At 41.4% G+C, this 25,221-nt stretch overlaps 1 protein-coding gene across 2 annotated transcripts in view; it reads right to left on the bottom strand.

The window, feature by feature from the left end:
• NOTCH3 (notch receptor 3) overlaps positions 1-25,221 on the bottom strand; it is a 798,092-nt gene that overhangs the window by 180,903 nt on the left and 591,968 nt on the right. For both annotated transcript variants that reach the window (XM_044084438.1, XM_044084439.1), the window contains 6 exons: positions 19,988-20,107; positions 19,677-19,829; positions 18,143-18,371; positions 4,858-5,059; positions 4,146-4,299; positions 228-412 (listed from right to left, as the gene is read on the bottom strand). In XM_044084438.1, coding sequence (XP_043940373.1) covers positions 228-412; positions 4,146-4,299; positions 4,858-5,059; positions 18,143-18,371; positions 19,677-19,829; positions 19,988-20,107 — 1,043 coding nt within the window. The remainder of the gene's footprint in view (positions 1-227; positions 413-4,145; positions 4,300-4,857; positions 5,060-18,142; positions 18,372-19,676; positions 19,830-19,987; positions 20,108-25,221) is intronic.

Here is a 25,221-nt window from a genome sequence, read left to right as displayed (position 1 = left end):
TACTAGTTTAATGAACTTTCCATCTTAAAAATTCTTCTATAAAGTCTCCTATAAAGTAACAAAAAATCATACAGTTCACCCCCTCAAATCCTTTTGTTAGCTCAGCACCAACGCTTAAGAATGGAAGCTAAAAAAGTAAATATATGTTACACAAAATGCACACAGACAAATGATCATGGTGAATATTTATATATATATATATATATACATATAAAACAATGGTTCACCTCACAGAAGTAGCCTCCCAAGTAGTTGGTGCAGGAGGCACCATTCAGGCAAGGATCTGGATCACAATGATTCACCTCACTCTCGCAGTAGCTGCCTGTGTAGCTTGTCTGGCACATGCAATAATGGCTGTTACCAGTATTAACACAATGCCCACCATATCGGCACAGTTGTTCAACTTTCATGTCTATGAAGAACATGAGAAATTGTTAAAATTCCAGTACTAACAGACTGCCTCCATTTCTAAAGACATCTCATGTACATGACATTTATTACAAAACAGACTCTTTCAGAACTATTTACAAATAGATGCAGTTGTCATCAAAGCTTAGCAGAATAATAAAAAAAAAAAAATACCAAAGCTACAATTTGCAAATAAGCAGATGTAACACAAAAGAGGGGGGTGGTGGAAGAAATATACACACCAAAGCTTTTTGGCAAAACTATTAAAAAAAACTTCCAAAGCTGGACTCTGCTCCATATCAAAGTCATTTACTACTTGCTTAATTTTTATGGCTGTTATACAAAAGGCTAAATATAAGGCCAGCTTCCAAAAGACTTGCTCTCAGTCTGGCCCCTTCTGTAAGCTTGTTTATAGATAGGTCTTACTCCAAAAAGTAAGTCACTTACACTGAAAGCAGATCTTTCAGAATTAGGGCAGACTTGCACCAGGATCAATTCTTTTGGAATCTGGCCCATGATTTCTACATGAACTCTATCATGAAAAATGTAAAAAGAAATGTCAGATTTTTGCTAAGGTGATAAGGGCAGTAAAACAGTATTTAGTGCTGGGGAAAAATGCTTTGGTCAGTATCTGTAAAACGATAGCTGTCATAACCACTATAAAACACTCTGAGAAAAGCCAGACATCAGTTTTCCTTAGCAAACTCCATGTAACTTTGTACTCGTCTGAGAACCAATAAGTGAGGTTACTAATACAGCTTCAACATATTTTATTGCTCATTCTTCTAGTCATGGTCCACAATCTATTCACCACTTTGCTACAAACTTTCAAATTAACCTTTGAGGATCCCCTCCTTGAAAACATTGAAAGTGACATTAGGTAATACAGACCTAAAAGATAATTCACAATTCACTGCACAAAAACTACCGTACGGGTAGGCAATTAACAGCACTGTCCATGTAATTCATGAGATAGTGAGGTACTGCCCTACTGATGGACTGGCATTTCCTGACTGTGGTCCCTAACACCTGGCATCTGGGGCACCTGCCAAATTTCCTTACCAAGCTATTCCAGTGTTCATATGCTAGCTTATAGCAAGGCTGTCTGAAACACTCGGGGTACAAATATCGAACATTCACTGGTACGAAGTTCAATTTGTAAATGAAGCACCACATCTTCAGTAACTACTGTTTAAACTGAATATATAGTGAATACAAAGGATGTAGAACATGGAAGACTGCTTTGACTTTCACAAAAAAAAAAAGATACACACGTTTATGCACAGTACTCCATGAAGGAACACTCCAATACATATAACTATGTCTTATGGACTTTTTGGGTCACAGAGGGGGACCTGTAGCTTGCAAGGATATTGTATAGGACTTTTCCTATGGTAATTTGGATGTCGAGAAGCTCAAGCACATTGTACCTTTCTGGCAGCCTTGAGGTATGCGTGTTTTTGATGTAAATTGAGACACGTCCACCTTTCATCCCTTCCTGTGCAGTAGGTGGTCTAAATATGTTGAAGGCATTGTAGCCCTGCACTGCCAGGGTGCTCTCTGTACAAATGTCTACATTCTCCAGGGTAAGGACAGCCTGCAGGTGGCGGGAGTTTCTTGTTGAGACTCCAGGCACTGAGCAGTACAACTTTTAAATGTTCCAGTATTGATTTTGCTATATTAGAAGATTTGTCAGATTGGCAATGTCTAAAAAAGGGACTCTGGGGAGGATAAGATTTTAGCAAACATACAGAAGCCTAAAGGGGAGAGGTGCAAACTATCCCTAGCAAAGTAACATTATTTGTCTATCATATCCTCTCAGGATGTCAAATACTCCACTCCCTTTAAAAGACGCCAAAAAATAAGCCAATTGTTAAAGTCAATTACCTTCTGTTTATATTTTGGCATCATCCTTGGAGAAGACAGAATGCTAATCAATACTAGGCTCATACTGGTCTGGAATGCACAGTCCAAGAGCTCAATAATGTCCCTTTTCACATAGTCCAGGTAAGTATGTCTCAAGTTGTTTACACCCACATAGACTATGACTTGTATCATACTGGCATTTATGGTTTAACAACCTGATCCTGTCTCCTGGCAGGCAATTAACCATGACTCTCTCCTTACTTTACTTTGTGAGCAGGACATCTGTGTCTCACAGTGGGGTCCCCTGTGACCAAAAATATTAAGTTGTGTAGTTGTTTGCCATATGGCTTAGAGGTTGAGATGCCCTTAAGTGCGTCTACATGTGTCTTGGTGGGTGTTTTGGTGACTGCTTTTGAAGTTACTGAGGATAACTACCGTGGATGCAACATCTTTGAGGCACTTGTTGTTAGGAAGATTACATTTAAAAGCCTCAGCACATGTGGGTCTATGTGTATGGTTAAAAGTAGATGTGTTAGGTGTAGTGTGTGTGAGTCTTTCTGACTACCTATTTGGTACTATAAGTTTTTGTATGCAAGAACCTTGCCTCCAGTGACATTGTGTAATTACATCTCTGACATACTGTATCAGTCTGTTTAAGAATTAGGTGGCTGTCAGTAAACATAAGACAATTGTTACATTGCCTCATTATGCCCATGTCCACCAAACTGGCTGAAAACACAATAGGAAAGTGCATATCCACAGCTCTAGACCCATATTTCATGTTCACTTGGGGATGGTGCATGTAGAGTCTACAGTTGGTTAGCTAGGGTGCTGTATGAGGAGACTACTATCAAGACTATCTAAGACTAAACGTGTGAGACGGTGGAATTCAACATGTAATTGCTCTATGAGCAACCAAGACTTAGTAAATTCTCAGAAGCAGTTTTTATATGGAAACTATTTACTTTACAGGAGGACTATTTCATACAGAAATTCTTCTTCTTATTTATAAATGTTTACTGTTTCACATATCACTGCCAATCATGAGCGGACAGATGATCCGCTGTGGCGACCCCTAACCGGGAAAAGCCAGAAGAAGAAGACTGTTTCACATACCATGGCCCTTCAAGATTTCACAAAGCATGCATACACTCACACAGAGGAAAAAATACATGCTTAAAGTTTGTTAAACAGCCATCTTGTATAGGCACAAAGATGTGTGCATGAACAGACCCACTTAGAGTCACCCAGGCATTTAATACCACAGTGTTCCATTTCTCCTTTCCCAAAAAAATGCCTCATTTCAACCACCCACCCTCAGCAGAAAATACTTCTCCCTGATCTCAAGTCATCAGGAATATAACTGGTAACTCTGGCATACAGTACAGGGGTATGTTTTCCATCTTTATATACAGTCTGCCATTTATGTCCTTAACATTCCAGTGGTCACAAAAGTGAAGGTACCATGCTTCAAAACTGCAGACAGCCCAGATAAATGACTGTACATTTGCACGTAAAAGGCTACAGGTAAATAGCACTTCACAGATTCCAACATTTCTAGATTCAGACATTTACAGCAGCTGCTGATAATTCTGCTCATCTTCATCTGATACTGAAGTTATAAACTCAAAGCGGTCAGAATTTATTTTTTCTGCAAAAAGGAATGCTGCTATTTAAAAACAGCAATGCAGCCTATTAAGTATAAAGGAGATCTCAAGCTGTAAAAGTTAAAAAGTTCCTCAATGTAAAGTATTATTACCAGACTTTGCTTTTCATTCAGAAATGTATCTTTCACAAAAGTATAAATTGCAACATGAGTATCAAGAAAATAAAGACTATAGATGAATCACATTCAGTGGTCCACAGTTTACCTCGCTGTGCAGCAGCAACCTCACAGGAAACATTAGGAATGTCACAATAACGGCCCGTCCATCCACTGGGGCATTCACAGCCGAAAGACCCCTTCGACTGCCAGCAACGGCCACCATTTTTACAGAGAGACTTGCTGCACCAGTTAATGGCATTCTAGGCATGGATTGGAGAAGAAAGACAAATTAAAAAACTCATTGTGCATGAAAAGTAGATCAAAATGATGACACATTTGTGTGCATAACTATATGTATATGTATAAAACACACAAACACACATAGATTATATATATATATATATATATATATATATAAATATATATATAAATATATATATATATATATATATATATATATATATATATATATATATATATATTATATATATACATATATATGTATGTAAAACACACATATATCTGTACACACACACATGCTCTTATACATGTACAGTGATACATATGCGAACACACAATCTATATACATATATACCATGCATAGATACACACACACACACACACACACACACACACACACACACACACACACACACACACACACATATACACCTTTGCCAAATCAAAATAGAAACTATATGTGTGGAGGTGCATACAATTTAACTGCAGTTTGTGATAAGTAATAACACCTGAAGCAGTATTTCCTAAACATTTTACAGGAACTAAGCAGTGTGCCTGTTTTTTCAGCACAGCCTTACCTGGCACTGGGCACCAGTGTAGCCATGAGGACAGGTGCAGTGGTAAGATTCAACACCATCACTGCACACACCACCATTCAAACATGGCATGGAGTCGCATTCATCGATCTCATACTGACAGTTGGAGCCAGTGAATCCTACTCGGCAGTTACAGCTGTAACCATTGATCTGATCAATGCATGTTCCACCATTGAAACAAGAGCTGAAAGAAGGTGGTAAGAAAGTAAGACTTAGCTTATACAAATTGATATTTCTTTATGTTACTAAACTTGCAAACATTAAGACATTACTACTATGCATTCATATTTCCGAGCTGCATAACCCACTGTCCTTTGAAACCTTTACCTATCAAAAGAAAAAGGAGATAGGAATGGGAAAGGAAATAAGGAAGATGAAAGGAATGGGAAGAAAGAGAGAGTGGTTGGTGACAAGAACGAGGAAGGAAAAAGGAGAAAAAACTGATCTTAAGGGCAGTCTCCATAATTTTATCCTTTCTCAACAAATTCAGAAGGCCTTTTACGTAAATATAATCACCTAAGGCAGTTTATATTTAAAGATACCTCCTACACAGATGGTCACTGCAAATTAGGGGTGAAAAAAACTGTCTCTTATATTATGTCAATAGCAGTGAAGTCAAAATATTTATTTCATTTTGTTAAGTGGATAAATGCCACTTAACAGCAGGCTCCATTACAGACACATGCCTTAGCGAAAGGTCTTCTAATGGAAACGTATGCACATTTGTAAGAGTAATGCCTGATGTAAAGACACAGCAGCAGCATTATCATTGGGCCACCATGCCATCAAACAGGGATGCAGAGGATTGAGACATTTTACAAAATCAAAGTAATCGTTGATGAACTTATTCTCAATTTTGCCAATACCAACGTTAAAAAAAATATGTATCTGTGCAGTATGAAACTGACTAGTTTGGTGAATAAGACAGATTTGGGCAATTAACACTGCAATATTCCTCCCATACTCTCTAGCAAAAGATTCCCCAATGCAGCAGATTTCTGTTTATTAATGGAAAGAGATAACGTGTGATCAGCTAGTTTACTTTCACATCTGGTAAACTCTTCACAGACCAATCACATACATTATATCTACTTGGATGCTGTTATCTAGCGGATCATAATTACACATAGGTTTACAAAAACTTAAGAGGTTAGTTAAGCCTGAGCACCCATTAACAAACCCATGCTGACAAATATCATATTCAATAAGTCTATTAGAGGGAATTAGTTTTAACAAAGTTTACTTCAAAACATATTCCCAACATACTTGCAAAACCTACAGGTTTGTGGTTACCAGGGTTTGCTACATCTCCGTTCTTGTATACTGGTACTACTACAGCTGCTTTCCACATCTCAGGAAACACATCCAGTAATTAAATTTTACTGAAAAAGGTGGGTTAGGCAATTAGTTATAGACTCTGTTTACCTGGCACACAAAGAACCCATTCAAACTGAACCTGAGAACCCTCATGAAAATGGATGATTTCAAACAGATACTTAGATCTGCTGGTACTGGCCTCAATAATATAGAAAACTTTGGCAAAAACCTCTACCAGACCAGTTTTGTCATTGACCAGATGGTTGTTTTCTCTTAAAACTGAGATTTTAACATTATCACAGTTCCTAGCATGCTTGAAGAACACTTTACAAATGTCACTAGTTGCAAAATGTAGTTTGTAAGACACCCTAAGCTTTCCTTATTTTTCATCTCAAAACTGAGTTTGATTTCTTGTATCTTTCTTTATTAACAGGTGAGAGCAATTTCTGACAGACATGCCAAGGAGGCTTCTTTCTGTCACAAAGCTTCTTTAGAACCCTGTTCCATCATGGCGGGTTTTGCTTACTCTACCTCCAAGACATCCCAAATAAAAAATAGTGCATGAGATGTTTACGTGCATCAACAAAGAAGTTATGTTCTTACCATAATGTTCCATCTGTGTAGTAGACTTCATTCTTCTGCACATATGGGTATATGGATCCGATTCGGATCCGAGCTGGCAAACCTTTTCAAGCATCAGCTCTGAGCTCCAAGCTCCTCCCCTACCTATATAACATCACTTCCTCCTATCTAGCCCCAGATCGAGTTTGCTGTCACTAAAAAGCAACATAACCACAACCCTAAACAGGAAACCCTGAAGAGTGAAGGGGATGGAGGGAGGAAAGGTGCAGAAGAATGAAGTCTACTACTCAGATGGAACGTTATGGTAAGAACATAACTTCTTTATCTGAAGTAGTTGACTTTATTCATTCTGCACATATGGGACAGAGCCCCCGGCTATTATTATTCCTGGGAGGCCTTTATGGAAGGATATTTCTGAGCACCGCAGAGCCAAAGGATGCTCTCCCTCTAGAAATAAGATCCAACTTATAATGAGAAATGAATGTGTGTGATTTGGCCCATGTTGCTGCTGCACAGATATCGTCTAATGGAACTCTTGACCAGAAAGCTGCAGAAGTGGCCATTGCTCTAGTGGAATAAGCCTTCAGTACACCAGGAGGAGATAAACCTTTGTCCTTATAAACTTGTGCAATGCACATAGTGATCCACCTTGCTAAGGACCCATTAGAAATTGCTTTGCCCAAAAATGGTTTTGAAAAGGAGACAAACAATTGATCCGACTTCCGAAAGGGTTTAGTCCTATGGAGGTAAAAACGAAGCTGTCTATGGACATCCAATAAATGAAGCTTACGTTCACCTCTATTCTGAAAATTTGGGAAGAAGACTGGCAAATTTATAGATTGATTAATATTGGCTGCTGAAGACACTTTGGGAAGAAAAGAAGGGATTGTACGCAGCGAAACCCTATCCTTGTGGAAAACCAAATAGGAAGGCAAGGAGGATAAGGCCTGCAACTATGAAACTCTTTTAGCTAAAGTGATGGCGACCAAGAATGCTGTCTTCCACGACAAAAACTTCATCAGAACAGAACCGGCTTGCTCGAAAGGGGGAGAAGTCAAGGCCTGAATGACCAAAGTCAAATCCCAGGGGGGCACTGTTTCTGTAACTGGTGGTTGCAATACAAAAATGCCCTTCAGGAAGGCTTTACACAGTTTGGCAGAAGCCAGAGCGACCTTATTTTCACCTACATGAAAATTGGAGATGGCAGCCAGTTGAACCTTGATGGTGGAAGCACTTGTGCCTGACCGAAAAAGATCTGCCAAAAAATCCAATATGACCGGAACAGGGGAGGTAAACAGGTTCTGATTGCGCTGAGAGGCCCAAACACAAAAATGTCTCCATTTGCTATTGTAAAGTTTTCTAGTGGAGGCTTTAAGAGAAGCTACCAGAATATTCTTAACGGGGACGTAAGTCCGGGAGTCCTGATGATCATGGGAACTGGAGCAGCTAAGCCGTCAGCTTGAGACTGTCCAGGTTGGGCAAGGGCAAGCCCGATGGGTGAGAAATTAGATCCGGGCATGGATCTAGAGTCCATGGAGGAGCCAACAGGTGAGACCATAGGAAGGGAAACCACACTTGGTGCGGCCAGAAGGGAGCTATGAGAATGACTTTGCACTGCAGCCAGCAAGCTCTCTGTAGGAACTTCGGAATGAGAGGTAATGGGGGATAAGCATACAGTAGCCCAGGAGGCCAAGCATGGACTAGAGCATCCCTGGGGACATCCCCTGGAGAGGGGATCAGAGCGAAGAAGTTGCTGCACTTCACGCTGGAAGGAGATGCGAAGAGATCGCAGCAAGGTTGACCCCAAACACGGAAGATCTTCTCTACCACTGATTGTTTCAGAAACCACTCGTAAGGAAGAAGAATTGCTCTGCTGAGACTGTCCGCTAGAATGTTGGAGCGTCCCAGGATATGCGTTGCTATGAGAAACCGGCTGGTGGATATGGCCCACTCCCAAACCCTCATGGCCTCGTGACAAAGGGGGTAGGATCGGGTCCCTCCCTGTTTGTTTATATACCAGACTACAGGCATGTTGTCTGACTGAATGGCTACCATTCCTGGAGGTAGGACAGGATGGAAGGCTCTCAACGCTAAAAGCACTGCCCTCATTTCCAGGACAGTGATGTATAGCTTGGTCTCTGAAGGGGACCACGTGCCTTGGATCGTTCTTCCCAGGAAGTGACCCCCCCACCTGAGCTGGGAAGCGTCCATGGTCACCGTGGCTTGAGCTGGAAGGGCTAGGAAGCTGCACCCCGCAAAAATGTCCGCTGACTGAAGCCACCACTGGAGTGACGTTCTGCATGTCTGATTGATTCGGATGTGGAAACTCATCGGAAGGTCTAGCCAGGACCATTGAACTGCCAGAGTCCACTGAAGGACTCTCATGTGAAGACGTGCAAGAGGGAGGATAGAGATTGTGGCTGCCAGCAAACCTAGGGCCCTGAGAACATCTGCTGCTGTGATTACAGAGTGCTCCAATATCGCTGATACATGGAGTCTGAGATTTCCTATCCTTTCCGGGGTGAGAAAAATCTTTGACTGAATCGAATCCAACTGTGCCCCGATGAAGTCTATGATCTGAACCGGATTCAGGTGTGACTTGTTGAGGTTGATCATGATGCCTAACTTGTGAGCCAGACCGAGGAAGTAGCGTAGGGCCTGACACAAGAGACATTTGGCGGATGCAGCGAAGAGCCAGTCGTCTAGGTAGGGGAACACCTGAATGCCCTGAAGTCTCAGGTGAGCCACTACGACCGCCATAACCTTGGTGAACATCCTGGGGGCTGTGGTGAGACCAAAGGGTAGGGCTCTGAATTGAAAGTGACTGAAACCTCCTGGAGCTTCTGTGGACCTTGATGTGATAGTAAGCGTCCTGGGGGTCTAACGAGCACATCCAGTCGCATTCTCTCAGAAATAGTAGAATGGACTGTAGAGTGACCATCCGGAATTTTTGTTTCTCTACCAACAGGTTGAGGATAGACAGGTCCAGAATGGGCCTGAGGCCCCCCATCTTCTTTGGCACTAAAAAGAACCTGGAGTAGATGCCTGATCCGGATTGATCTGGGGGGACCGGCTCGATGGCTCGTTTTTGTAGCAGCTTCGAAATCTCTAAAGCTGCAGCCTCCCTGTGAGCGGATGGAACATCTGGAAGGTGAGCTGGAGTTATGGGGTGTGAAATGAAAGGGACAGAATATCCTCTGGATATGATTTTTAACACCCAGCGGTCTGTAGTAATGGACTCCCATGCCACTGGATGTAAGGAAAATCTTCCCCCGACTGCCTCCAGAGTACAGCAGCTGGGCAACTCCTCAGGGTTGCTGAGCAGGTCTGTCGGAAAAAGGTTCCCTAGACCCGAAGTTTCTGGGACCCTCTCTGCCTCTAGGACGGCATCGGTCCTGTCCCCCTCTGCCTCTGGGGGACGAATATTCCTGAGTGTCACAAAAGGACTGCAATTTATGGAACCACATCTTCTTTTTCCCCTTTTGGTTACTGGAATAGGACCTCTGGGGGTTAGAGAAGCGGATTCCGATGGCTGACAAAGTCTTTCTGTCCTTCTCACTCTGGGTTAGTGAGTCACGTACAGTCTTCCCAAAGAGGGATGATCCATCGAATGGGGCGTTGATGAAAGACGCCTTAAAGGGGTCCCAAACTGACACAGCCTGATCCAGGCGTGTCGCCTCAAGGCAAAGCCTGTACCAGCAGCACTAGCAGCTCCCTCCGTGGCATGAGAGAGGAGACGCATAGAGGTATTAATCACGGACTTCAGTGTAGTCATCTTCGTGGTAAAGGACTGCTTGTCCTGCTGCGACAGAGACTCCAGGGGTGACTCAGTTAGCTCCAATATAAGGTCTCACTGCAGTCAGATGACATGTGCCAAGTAATTCAGCGCACGGATAGAAAATGTCACTGATGAGTACATGCGCTTCCCAAAACGATCCATCGACTTAGACTCCTTGTTTGGTGGATGGACTGAGGAACTCTCCTGTTCCAGTTCCTTCTTTGTGGCAGCTGCAACCACCAAAGCATCTACCGGGGCTCCCTTGGACCATGCCTGCCTGCCTGACGGCAGGGAAAGAATTTTGTCTGGCCTTTTGGGTATAGGCTCTACGGTGTCAGGATCCTTCCATGCCCTAGTGGTGATGAGGTCCACCAAAGGGTCAGCTGGAGGGGAGACCCAGGAAGTAGACGGGCCTGCGCCAAAGGCCTCCAGGAATACGGGCTCATCCGCAGAGGGTTTGGGGGCTGACCAACCTCCTCTTTGGTGGAGATGTCCTCGGTAGGTGATCTGGGGGAACCCTCTCCTTCATCCAAGTCCGTATCAGTGGTAATGGACTCAGGGGAGTCCAAGTGCCTCCTCTTGCACTTGCGCTTACGAGGTTCCTCTCCAGTGTGAATCTCTGGAGAGGATTTGTAAGCCTCCGGGGGTTCTTTAAGGGGAACAACCTGGGGATGCCTTGGCACAGGCTGCCCCTGAGACAGGACCATGGGAGCAGAATCCGAAATCAGAGGGGTCTGGGTGGGATCCGAGGATGTGAGCTGAGGTCTCAACTCCTGGGAGAGGACCCTTTCCACTGCTCTGAATGCCGATGGAGAGCACACCTCCGTAGAACGGAAGGAAGAGGCTCTCCCCGGTACCAAAGCAGGGACCAGAGCCGATGGCGGGGTAGTCCGGGCACCGAGGGTGGGATCCGAATAAGCGAGATCTCGACCCTTGGGTCCAACTCCCCGACCACGGCTCCGAGAGTCCCCTGGATCCGAGAATGGATCAGAGGAACTCAAGGTGACGGCCAGCGTCGAGGAAACGAAAACCATTGGCGCTGACCCCACAGCTCCGAAAGGTCTCAGATCCGAGAACCACGAAGCATCGGGTCAGATCAGGGAAGGAGCAATAGGGTGGAACATAGTAGAAGGAGGGCCCTCACCAATGGGAGAGGGCCCTGGTAAGACCCCCATCTGAATCTGGTTCTGGATGAACCTCCTCATAATCCTGTCCATATCAAGTTCGGATACACTCTGAATCGACCTGGAGGAAGCGACCAACTCGGGTCTGGGTCAGATCAGAGGGGAGTGCCTCAGCTCCGATGGCTCTGTTGGCTCCAGCGAGAAACAGGGAGAGCGGAGCCGAGGAGAACGAGACTTGGGTACCTTAGAAGAGGGGCTGGAGAAGGACTCCCTGTCCGAAGACCTTTTTCTGGGCCTGTCCCTCTCTTTATGGCACCTCTCCTTCTCTCTCTTGTCTCTATCTCTGTGAGATGACTCCAAGGAAGCAGGCCTGGCGGGAGGTTGAGTCCCTGCCTGCACAGAGTCACCAGCTGGGGAGGAAACTGAGGCAGACTCCAGGGCAGAAGCTGGTAGCAGACCTTTAGCCACAAGATTAGCCCGACGATCCTTCAACGCCCTAGGGTTAAAACCTGAACAAATGTCGCAGAATGCCAACAGATGGGTGACCCCTAAACACAGAACACACAAAGTGTGGCCATCGGCTGGAGAAAGCTTATGACCATACTCTGTGCACTTTTTAAAGAGAACTTTAGGCTGTTCAACCATAGTAAAAGACAGAAAAAGCCCTAGGGCCCACACACACACACACTTAGCAGGGATTGGGCCTAGGCGGGAAACAGTAACACAATAATACACAAACACTTAGATTAATAACTATATATATATATATATATATAATTTTTTTTTTTTTTTTTTTTAAACTAACACGACGACCAAACGCGATGTAAGGGAGGAAAAAGGGAAGGTATTCACACTCAGCAATTAGAAACAAAGGAACAAAAACCTTACCAACTAGCTAGGAGCTCAGAGACCACGATGCTGACTCATAGAGCGGCAAACGAGATCTGGGGCTAGATAGGAGGAAGTGATGTTATATAGGTAGGGGAGGAGCTTGGAGCTCAGAGCTGACACTTAAAAAGTTTTGCCGGCTTGGATCCGAATTGGATCCGTATACTCATATGTGCAGAATGAATTGAGTCAACTACTTCAGATCAAGTGTTATATCCTTCTGTGTTTTGTGGTTTGAGGTAAAACAACAAGCGGTTCTATGGCTGAACTGAGTGCAACTTCAGATATTACTATGGGCATGGACAAAGGGTTGGTCTTATGAAACTTTGCATTCATACGGAACACTGCATAGGGTTCCATACATATGATGAATGCAGACAGTCTAGCTGAGGTGACTGCCACAAAAACAAACTTTAATATCACCAATTAGCTTATTTAAATGGAGCTACAGCTAGTTTCTCTACAACAAAATTTAGATCCCATGACAGAAGCACTGTTTTTAAGGGTTTTAAATGCAACCTCCACTTCAGCCAACTTTTACTGTGGCAGTAATGGACAAAGGTCCAAGAGGGATGCATGTTGCAACAGCTGAAATGTACAATTTCATGAAGACAGAAGTAGTATAACTTTGGACAGCATAGAAAGAAAAAAACATACTTACCATAATTTTATAAATTCATTATCCACAGCTTTCCATTTCAATGCCAGGACTGCTAAGCCCCAGGCATTATTCAACTCAGCATCCAACAAGCTTTCATTTTTAAACTCCCACTCTCACCCCCCAAATCTAGCCATCTTGAGCTTCATGGACTTATCACACTGTTTTATGATCCACTTTGTCCTCTTAAATGCCATGACACAGTCTTCAGCTGCTACTGCCTTAAGGATCTGGACCATCCTGGATGGGTGTGTTGGTTCCTTGACCATTAATGGAATCTGAAAGGCCTGAAGGTCCAAATGATGCTTGCTGGATGAGCGAATTAACAGACCTTTGTAATGTTTGAAGAGAAGGGGCTTCACCAGAAAAAAGGCCAAAGAAGTGGGAACCACAGTTGTTGGAACCTGAAGTGGCAATGAGAATGAAACTGGCCTTGCAAAATTTGGCTTTCTACAATTTTAAGATCAAGGGGCACAGGGGAAAAGCATTTAGGAGACCTGAGGCCACTGATGGACTACCAGTGAATCACAGAGTCTGTCCCTGAGGAGGGATCAGAGAAAAGACACTTGGCACAGTTCGGGGATGCAAACAGGTTGCAACATGGCTCATTATAGTGGTAAGATGACATGTCTGCTGTTGACTGACTCAGGGACTACTTATTAGAAATCAGGAAGTAGTAACTAAGCCTATACAAAAGTGATAAGATGAAATGTTCCATTCCTATTCCCATAACCTCATACATTCATAGGTAAGTAATAAGCTAGCTACCCTTGCAAGCCATTTTAAGCATATTAGTTTCCTTTTTTGTGCTCAGATTAGCCTATCCCATTTGGATGGAGATTGGTCTTACCCATCCCATGGTCAATAATTTTATATTTCCCCTAAACAGAATAACTGAGATCCCTGGTGGACACCACCTGTGATTAGCATCTTTCTGTAGGTAACCTCCCCATTTTGTTTTCCTGCATCCTATCTGTGAGCCAGCTGGCAATCCAAGTGGATGAATATGGATTTATTCCCAGTTTATTTAGAATCTCTACTATGGCTGAATGTGGAGGGATTGTCAAAAGCTTTGGCCAGGTCAAGGTATGCAGTGTGTACTGTTTTGCCTATTACTATGGTGACCTTTAAAAAAAAAAAAAAAGCCCACCAGCATAAATAAGCATGGCCTGCCCTTGACTAATCCAAACTGAGATGGGTCAAATGTTTGGAAGTTCCCTATATCCTGACTGATTAGTTCCAGAATAAGACTTTCCATGGCTTTGCATATGAGGCTCGTCAGACTTATGGGTCTGTGGAAGGTCCTCCCTTATGCAGGGGAATGACCGCAGCTGTTCTCCATTCGCTTGGTAAAAAGCCTATATGGAGGCTGACACTAAACAGGGTTGTTAGGGGTGTGGCTAAATCGTGCTTCGTGCTAGGTAAGGTGGATCCAGGGATCTTGTCAGGACCAATCAATGCAGTTCCATTTAGCTTTTGATCGCACTTACAGGACCAAGTTTTGTGTGATAGCTGGAGGCCAGCCAGTTTCAGATATACCTTAAGGGACAGAGAGAGGGGTAAAGTTAGAATTAAATTTATCTGCCAGTAGGTTACTCTATATCTTCAGGTTAACTGTAGGTAAATCATTCATAATCAGCTCAACAAATTGCTGCTTTTGAGATTACTAACATAACTAAAAAAGGTCTTGTGATTGTCTTTGGCTTGGGTAGCTATTTTGACCTCAAACTTGGCTTTGGTGGGTTTTACTAAGCTCCCACATTGTTTACTTCAGTGACAAAGACTCGTGGCTTTTCAAACATTATGAATGGTTCACCCATCCTCCATCTGTTTGTGTATCACAAGCTGACATTGTTGGAGTGAATGACAACTGTGAAGTGCCTGCAACAAAAGGAGGACTGCACTTATCTAAAATGTACTGATGTGCAAGGAGGCCTCTTGATCTGTTGACATTCCTTTTGTCATCTACCCTAAACAAGATGCATCAGTAAGGAAGGAGTAAAATGGCAGTCTCGAGATGGGTTGTATGTGCACAGCCACTAATAAGGGTGCTGAAAGCAATTATGAGAAATACAAGAGGCACAGGATCTTATCCTTGATAGCACTGTACTCTTAATATCCACTGAAGAATGTGCATATGGTATCTGGCAAACAGAACTAGACAAATTAAGGCTGCTGTCAGCCCCAATACCTTGAATAAGGCTGCCATAGTTATTCAGACAGACAACACAGTGAACAGTTGAGTGGAATGAGGAGAAGTGTCCAAGGAAAGACTTGTTAGTCTCATCACTGTGGTCATGTGGCAGCTGATGGATATTTGGGCTTGAGGCTGCTCCAACTGTAAATTTGTGCTATTCACTGATATACCCAAGAACAGGAACACCAACATCAAGTAGTTATGTGCACAATTGAATGACTTCTTGGTAGGGATAACTAGCAGCCAGTTGCCCATGTATAGAAGCATTCTGATCCCTGCCTCACAGTCTTAGCTGAGCTGCCATTATAGATCTAGTAAACATCCCAGGAGCTGTAGTGAGACCAAACAGAAGGGCCCTGAGCTGATAACGAACATCTCCCACTCAGAACACTAGGAAATTCCTGAAGAAAATGGCAATTTTCATTTGAAGGTAGCTATCCTGGAGGTCAAAAGAGAGCATCATGTTGCTTTCCTGCAGACAACAATCAACTGCATCATGACCATCGAGAATTATTTTTTTATTTACTAGCCTTTTAAATTTGACAAACTTAAAATCTTTCATCTTTTCTGGCACAAAAAATAAATCCTAAATAAACTCTCAACACTTTCTGATCTACTGGAACCTTTTGCATGGCTCCTTTGGTAAGACATTTGCAACCTCGACTTTGGCTCAACTTTGGCAGCCTCCAATGGGTGGGACTTCAGAAAGGGAAAGAGAAGGTGGTCTAGGAAGTGACTAGAAGGGGAATCTTGAAGTCTTTGGATATGATCACCCTTATCCACTCATCCTGCAACAGCTGAAGATGGAGGGAAGCATTCAGGAAGCCCCCAATCCTCTGGAAATGTCTGCTTGACTGCTGCTCATATTGTTGCTGTTGGGCTTTTTTGAACCATAACTTATCTGCACTCTTCAAGTTCCCATAAAAGATCCTTTAAGGAATGGAGAATTTAGCACTCACAGCAGTGAGCATGGTCCAGAACTCCCCCTTCTGTTCATTCATCTAGAGCTTGTCCTTTACTTGGATCCATACAAGCAGGATATGTCCTATGGGGTATTAGAGAAGGATGCTTTAAAGTTCTTCAAGATTACAGTGCTTATGCCAGGCATGATGGCATATCAGTATGTCATACGTAGCCACTCATGCAGCTCCATCAGCCACATTACGAATCAGTGTCATGGAGAGCATGGACACTTTATCCATCGATCATTCAAACTTCTTTCTGAGATCTCTATGATGCAACATGTCCACATTGTCTAATGTATGTTCTGCTCGACTATGTTGAAAAGGTAGGTCATGTGAACCAGGTAATTCAACGTCCAAAAGAAGAATGTATCTGCAGCATGAATGCACTTCCTAAATCATTTAAACCGAGCACTCTTATAAGGGAGATGGACTACATGGGTCTCCTATGAGTTTTTTTCTTAAGGGCTGCTGCCACCACTATCAAACTGATTAGGGTAGCCTTATTCCATGCCTGTCCATCTTTTTTTTGGGGGGGGGGGGATAATTTATTCAGTCTCCTAGGAATATGGTCCACCACATCCAGTCCTTACCAGAACTTACTCACTACCAGTGTAACAACTCTGACAGCAGGAAGGTCCAAACAAGAGGTGGCAAAACTGACTGACCACAACCTTATCTGGTGAATAACTTCTTATATTTTCTCAAACTTGAGGTCAGTGGGATGAAACTACTCCTTAGTCCACATAAGTGTCCAGGTTTACAGATTCCATCAAGGAGTTCAAATGACCGAAAGAATAAATACAGCTTCAAGTATAAAGGAAGTGTTCCTACTACACCTGCAGCAGTAGCCAGTCACTCTAAAAAGTGAAACCCGGACTCCATCTTGGGTGGTCTGCACAGCTGCTGTTGTCAAGCTATGACTTCCACAAATGACCAAATACAGAGGTGTAAGTAGCAATAATATTTACAGTTTTGACTTTTTAGTAAATATAAAGAATAAAAGTGGTATAAAAGCAAAGAGAAGAAAAACAGAACTAAAATAATAAATCTATTTGTGTAATTTGTCTTTGCCTTTGTTTTACTCTTTCTTGTATTAGTACTTTCACTTACAGTTGCAGCCCTCCTCAATCCTTTACTTCAAGAATTAAAATGAAGGATAATCTTAATCTTACTCTTCAATCCACCAGGAACTGAAATGAAGAAATGAAGAGTATATCTACCATTCTTCAGTTCTACCAGATGTCCTTGATGCACACATACATACACAGACGCACACACATTAATAACCCTGTTTAAAACAATATATACACATACGTATGCAACACAACAACAATTACAAATGTATACACATTAATAAAAGTAATATTATTTAATGCAATACAGATGCAATATATACACGTACACCTGGTCATCAAATACAGATATATTTGTATGAGGACCTGCCAACACCTTCCCAGAAAACTGTTACCCGGTGTTTGGCTTGATGGGTAATCCTAATGTTTCATAACATTGCCATTTTGTATGCAGTCTACTCATGTCACATCCCAGTACTTGTTTTCTCTGCAGTCAAGAGCAGAAAATTTAATTTTATGAACACACGAAGAAACTTTGTAAAGATATATCAGCTATTAGCACAGTTCAGCCTATAATAAAATAATATTTTCTAAATAATTATGTAACATTAAAAAAAACTCTAAACAACTAATTTTACTCTAGACAATAAGCTCTTTTGTTTTCAGATCAAGACATTTAACTGACCTGTCGGTACAGTCTGGAATGTTTTCCTCACAGTGAATCCCAGTGAAGCCTGGTTTGCAGGTGCAAGTAAAGCTATTGACATAATCGGAACAAGTCCCGCCATTACGGCATGGAGAACTCAGGCACTCATTGATTTCAGTAGCACAGCGGGGTCCAGTGAAACCTGGCATGCAGGTACATCGGAAGGCATTGATTCCATCCAGACAGGTACCTCCATTTACACAGGGATCTGACAAAATGTGTAGCAGTATTAAGACAAGGTAAACATATCTCAAAAAACATCAACAAGGTCAAATTTTAGCAATTACATGGTAACACTTACAACTGCCATAAACAGAGAAGATAGGTTTATCACTCATGTAATGGAAAAATAATTGGAATAAAATCAGATATGACACATAAAGCAGATATAAAATAATAATTAGTAATAAACTTGAGCAACAAAGTATCACCTGAAGCATTATGTAAAAATAATTATATAATTCTGTAGAAATGCAGACTATCTACAAGTCAGATTGCAGAGAATCCTTTGTTCTTACTGTAACTGTGATGTCCAAATTAGTAAGGTTACAAATTTTAATATTCAAGAGTATTGGCCTCATCTCTTCTCACTGACTCCTTGCTGCAAGTGTCAGGGACCCAACCAAAACAATCGGTGAAAAAAACATGTAATGGGCATTTTTTCAAAGGATTTATATAGAGACTACAGTGAGTGCTGGCCTTTTTTGGTTTTGTATTTTTTCAAAGGAGCCACCACCGATTATAGAAAGTGTATGGTGAAAGAAATCTGCTAGAGGGAGTAATGCTTTACGCATGCCTACAATGTCAATACAGAGACAATCCTTCAGGACTGCAGACATGCAGTGCTGCCACACCTTTATGTATAAGGGTGATTCACTGAGAAGTAAGCTTGGCAGTCCTCATACCATTTCTATAGCTGCTGACTATTCTTCACTGACACAGCATCAGTCACCATGCCTTCTTTCTAGCTGCTGCACTCGGGTTCCTGACATCAGTGACCCAAAAGTCAGTGAGAATCCCTGAAACCAATACCCCATTTTTACTTCAAAATCAAAAATGTGTGGTCTTACAAAATGAAACACTAACCATGAATCAGAACTACTAGACTATTAGTGAACAGAAAAGTGTTTACAGTAATAACTTTTTTGGTTGCATCTTTCTTAACAGAAGCCGATCATTAGAAAACAGGAGCTCCCAGTATAAATAAAATGGATATCACTAAGGAACCCTAGACAAAACAGTTTCTTTGGACTCTCATATATATATTGACTCAGTAATCTATCTTTGCTTCTCAAGGAACTTTCGTATGCTGAAAACAGCATAAATGTGCTTATTTGCATTTGCTAATGTTTACCTTACATATACAGCACAGTAGAAGGCAGGGTATGTAAAAAAAAACATTAATTTCCTTTTCCTTTAAATATACTGTTATAGAAAGGGCCAATGAAATAGCAAATGTCCCATATTATCTGTGAGTCCTGTCTGCAGAACCTATAAGGGAATAAATACTCACTTGAGGCACAATCATTTATGTCTGTCTCGCAATTAGTTCCAGTGAAACCTGCTCTGCATGTACAGGTGTACCCGCCAAGATTATTGAAGCATGTTCCTTGATTTTTGCATGGGTTTTGTGCACATTCATTAATGTCCTTGTTACACCGCTGGCCTGTACAAGAAAGTGTAGGGGGGGAAAAAGGACAAGGTATAAAAAAAGTTTTATGTCAAAGAAACTGACCAGGACTACTAATACTTGAAAATACAATACCACTTTCACACTTTTTTAACAGAACATTCCAAAATGTAGTCTAAAAGCAAAGTACACACCTTGCCATCCCTGAGCACAGGTACAGATGAAATTCTCATAATCGGGAGTATGGTCACAAACTCCTCCATTCTCACAAGGATTGGGATTGCATGGTGCAAGAACTGTTTCACAGTTGCGACCTAGAAGATAAGAAATTGTAAAACTGTGAAAAGATATTGGTAGATCAGCCCTGTAACTGTTCCATTTAGAATACCTAGAATTTGTATTACACGTAGATAAATGGAAACTTGCCACTAAGCAAGAGGCTTAGTGACCTGCAAAATCATGAGATCCCCAAATGTTCTTCCTGGTTAACAAAATGCAAAAATTTGAAACCCCTTTAGTTCTTGTATAAAACAGTACATCATGACCAAATAAACACATCTGCAGTCGTTTGATAAACCTAAAAATTTCCAGTTTCTGCAAACAATTCAGGCGATACAATTTGTATTGTAATTTCTGCCACACTCTAGAAATGTAGAAAATGAAGAGCTTTCATTTTCGGGTTTATATCAGAACATCGAAGGCTGCTAAGTCCGAAGCTCACAACTTCAAACTTCAAACCTTGAAAGCTGACAACATCGAACCGCAGAACGGAGATTGCCATAGAGTGCGGGAAGGGAAGATTTCCCTTTACTGCACTATAGTGCAATCTCGGAGTTGGTATATTTAAGTAGCGGGGGGTGCAGGGGGGCTTGCCCCCCTGCATAGAGCATTTTTTTTTTTTGGTAGTTAGTGGGTTTCTTTTGTCCGTTCGATGTTGTCAGTTTTCGAGGTTTGCAGTTCGAAGTTGTGAGCTTCGGACTTGTAAGCTATCAATCATCTGATATAGACCCTTCATTTTCTACTGCCATGATTTTACTGTCATTCAGTTGGTTAGTAACATTTACAGTCACCATTTTACTGGGCAAACCTTAAGCCATTCAGCTCTACCATCTTCTTGTTCTGTACCTTAATCATATTTGTATCTCTTAACCTGTTTATCAAATAATTTCTTGAATAACTCTGCGTACAAGTGTGTACAGCAAGAAACACACCAGAAGTTTTTATAACTACAACTTCTACTACTAACAGAAGACTTCTACATTCTACTCTTGAGGGTTTCTGCCAGCAACTAAAGCTCTTGATTCAGCAGCTCTCTTCAGTCCAAATACAATGCCCAGCATAACATAACAATTGTACTACTGTTAATATTACATTAAAAAAACTATGCATAAAAAATATGCAAGTCCGTTCAAATAAAGGATAGCTGACTCAATTTATGAGAATGTTTTCCCAGCAAGCTGAATGACAAAAATGAATGCTGAAAATAACAGTGCTTTCCAACTTGTAGTGAGTACATCTTTGGTATGCAGCCTACTATCCCTCATACAGTTCACAGCTCATCATTCAGCTGCAACATTTAACATCTGTTGTAGTTAAACTTCCAACACTACTTCCTGTGCTAGTCAATCTTCCACATAAAAATATCTACATATACTCCTGCCTGCTGTCTAAATGGATATATACATATATTTCAGTGCCTGTACATGAATCCTACTGACAGTTTAGTCATATCCACATGTATTCCAACCCTTGCACCCCTCTCTCATGTTCTGTCTGACCAGATGTCTGAGAACTCTAATTTCTGTAACAGAGTTCCACATCCTGCCCAAACAGATCCGAGTAATCCACTCCCTAAGCCACTGTTCTACATCCTTTCTTTCCAGATTCATGAGTATTCAATCACCTAACAGAATTCCATGTTCTGCTTGCCCAAATCTGTGAGTACACTAAACCCTATTCTTGAGTCCAATATCCCACCTACCATAATTCAGACCCATTTATTCTATACCTTTTCAATGAACAATTCCATGTAAATTATACTCTTCTACTAGGTGCGGTCTTTACCCGAAAAAACACTACATCAGACTGGCCCCTTGAACCATTCTGGAATTCTATCTATAACTACAACCATGACCTAGTAGTAGCTGATTTCCTCTCTCATCAGACGTTTGCAAATTCCAGACACTTCTGCCTTTTCATTTGTTAATCAATTCAAATATATGTAAAAGTCTAGAACCCTATGTATTTCCCAACAGGCTCCTCACTATCAACAGTTTCACTAGTCTGGCATTCTGCCAAATCATCTGCCTACTGATTCCATCCTCTGGTCTATGTGGATCTCCTATATGATTGCTCATGTACAGGTTCTAGCCTTTACGCACAGATGAACACAAATAGACAATGTACATTCCTGTATAAACATTGCTGCCCAGAATCTAACCCCAAGTACAATTATCAAGTTCTCCTTAGGATTCAACTCTGTACATTTATTCTGAGAACTGACAATCCAGTAACTTATGAGCCAGTACTTTCTGAATCAGTCTCAGCATCACCTTGTTCAGCTGCACACAGCTCACATGATTCAAAGAACCATGCAACATTGCTTCCTGATTTCATTAAAGCTAAGAAAAACAGAACTGATGAAGATCATATCAAAGTTGCACATACTGAAAAGCCTCCACTTTAAAGATTTTCTGGGTCCCAGAACACTTCTCAATCTGTAAATAGTGTCAGGTTGTGAGAAATACTGTAAATTTCAAGGATAAGAAATGGAGGAACCCAAGTACCAGTAATTAAATGAAACCTACTGTTTATGCTACTTCATAATAACAGAATCCTGCATGCACTGAGGAGGCTTCGTAGAAAAAGTCCTCATTGGCTTCTTCCACATCTGAGGCATATGGAAAAAGGAAACCAGGAGGAGTCAGACAAGATCTGAGAAATGGAGCTCAGAGACTAGTGCAAAATATCTTAAGAACCAATGAAACAGCTGTGAAATAAACATTGCTGTGATGTCACTGGCCATCTGCAAGAACTATGATCTAGCTAAGAACAACAAAAGTAGAAAAGATAAATGAGAATACAGAACTGGGGGGGGGGGGGCTGCGATGATCTTGTTGCTAAAGAGTCAAACATTGTTGCTAAAGAGTCAAACTTACATACATCATCACGTTGCTTTCATTTCATGCAGTACAGAAAGTACTTTATTATCTGGTAGGAAATACAGTAGACAAATATAGCAGCAAGCTTATACCTGCTGTAGCAAGAAAAAAATTGATGAAGATACTTTGGAAGCCAATACATTTGCTGACACAGCAGAAATATTAGAAAGGTGAAGATTTGTGTATGACATTGATATCCTTAATTAACAAACATAAATAAATCTTCATGTTTAGCCTGTTGTTATAGCAGGGCTTGTCTTCTGATATGAATAAAAACCATGTGAAACAAACTGCAATTTACATGTTAAAATCTGTAACAGTTTATCATTTCTTTGCAGATTAGAAAGATCTCCTGCATATCCTCTGCAAGTTTTTTTTTTCAATGAAAATGATTTACAATGGTCAGAAAGGAAGGTATATTTCAATATTAATGTTCCTGCATGCAAGATCATGGTTAATTGGTGGTCTGCATTGCATCTCACCACACCAATACCTAATTTCCTGGACTTACACGTTCATTGGTAAGTAGGCTAACTGCCCTTGTGTGCCACTTTAAACCAAGCAAATTTCCCTCTTTGTACTTGAAATAATCTATCCCATTTGTTTATAGATTGGCCTTAACCATCTCATGTTAATAATTATATAATACCCCAAATGAGATAACTGGGATCATACAACAGACAATCTGAGGAAACCCATACATGCCTCTGTCCACTAGTAGTACAGAGGGCAATCCTGGGATAAATTTCCTGTTTCCCATTCATAGATCTAAGCTGCACTTGAACATGGACAGGGATGAACTTTGTTTTATGTGGATGGGGAGTATGTTCCACAACAACGGTATCCTCTGCGAGATAAACCTGTCTCTCCAAACTGTTGTGTTGATGTTGCAGAAGAGGTCTAGATCCCTAGACTGGTTATTTCTGATGTGTTTCATTTGCTGATGTGCAGTAAATCTATTAGTAATGGGATGGAGGAAGTTTTGTTATGCCAGACACGTCACCTCTCAGCAGTCTGTAGGATACAGAGTACTGTGACAGGGCTTTGAGTCAGTCCATATAGGACATGTTCTTTAGGCCTTATATCCTTCCAGTATCTCTGTAGGCATTCCAGTTGTGTATGTCTGGATAGTTACATGCCGAAAGGGGCAATATATTCAATGACTGGCCAACTGATGGCTGAGTAAAGGGGGACAATATGATCCCTAGATCTCAGCACAATGGCTTTGTTTATAAGCTGTGCAAAACAGAAGGACTTTTGTATGGACACATGTTGGTCAAACATTAGGTCACTGTCTACATAAGTTCTCAAATCCCACACAACTGGCTCAACTCTTAGAGGTGTATTGTCAGTGTGGTAGTTCCCTAGGGCAGAATTGTTTTCCCCGGAAGAAACAATCATGCATTTTTTGGCATCTAGTTTCAGTCCATGATTTTGTCCCCAGTTATTTATTTGAGATAAAACTTCTTGCAGGATGGCTAAGTCATTTGGGGATCAGCGAGAGCACTCTGTTATTGACTTTTACTTCAGAAAAGTAGATGCTAAATAAGAGAGATCCCAGCACAGAACTTGGGGGTAACTTCCCCTATTTGGATTACCTGCATACCATCTGTGAGTCAGCTGGCAATCCACCAGATGACACACGGGTTTATTCCCAGTTTATTTAGCTTTTCTAGTATGCCTGAGTAAGGAATTGTGTTAAAAAGTTTGGTTAGGTCAAGATATTCAGTGTGTGCTATTTTGCTTTCATCAATTGCTTTGGTGACCTTTCCAAAAAAAATACACCAGATTTGAGTAATCATGACTTGCCCTTGATGAATCCAAACTGAGACAGGCCTAGCATTTGGAGGTTCCCTATGTATAGACTAATTCTATAATAAGGCTTTACAGATAAGGCTGGTCAGACTTAAGGATCTGTAACTGCCTAGGTCTGTGGAAGGTCCTCCCTTATGCAGGTGAATGACTGCAGCTGTTCTCCATTCACTTGGTACAAAACCTGTATGAGGCTGAGATTGAACAGAGCTACTAGAGGTGTGGTTAAAGTGTGCTTCATACTGTTTAAGATTTATGAAGGTACCAACCTGGGTAGCTTACTGATGAAAGGCTATTACAATGTCACTTTACACCAGACATTACGAAGGCCTACACAATTCAAAAGATGCAATACTTTATAAAATCAATGTAGCCATGGTGAATGTAAAAAATATTAATTTTAATGGTAGTATAAGCTAAGAAATGACCTTCTCAATGCATGGGAATCATTTTAA

This window comes from Protopterus annectens, chromosome 9.part0 (genome assembly GCF_019279795.1).
Source record: "Protopterus annectens isolate FY-2018-M chromosome 9.part0, PAN1.0, whole genome shotgun sequence".
In the NCBI taxonomy this organism is placed as follows: Eukaryota; Metazoa; Chordata; order Ceratodontiformes; family Protopteridae; genus Protopterus; species Protopterus annectens.
The sequence above is the reverse complement of the archived record's forward strand: the minus strand, read 5'-3'. Positions and strand labels throughout refer to the sequence as shown.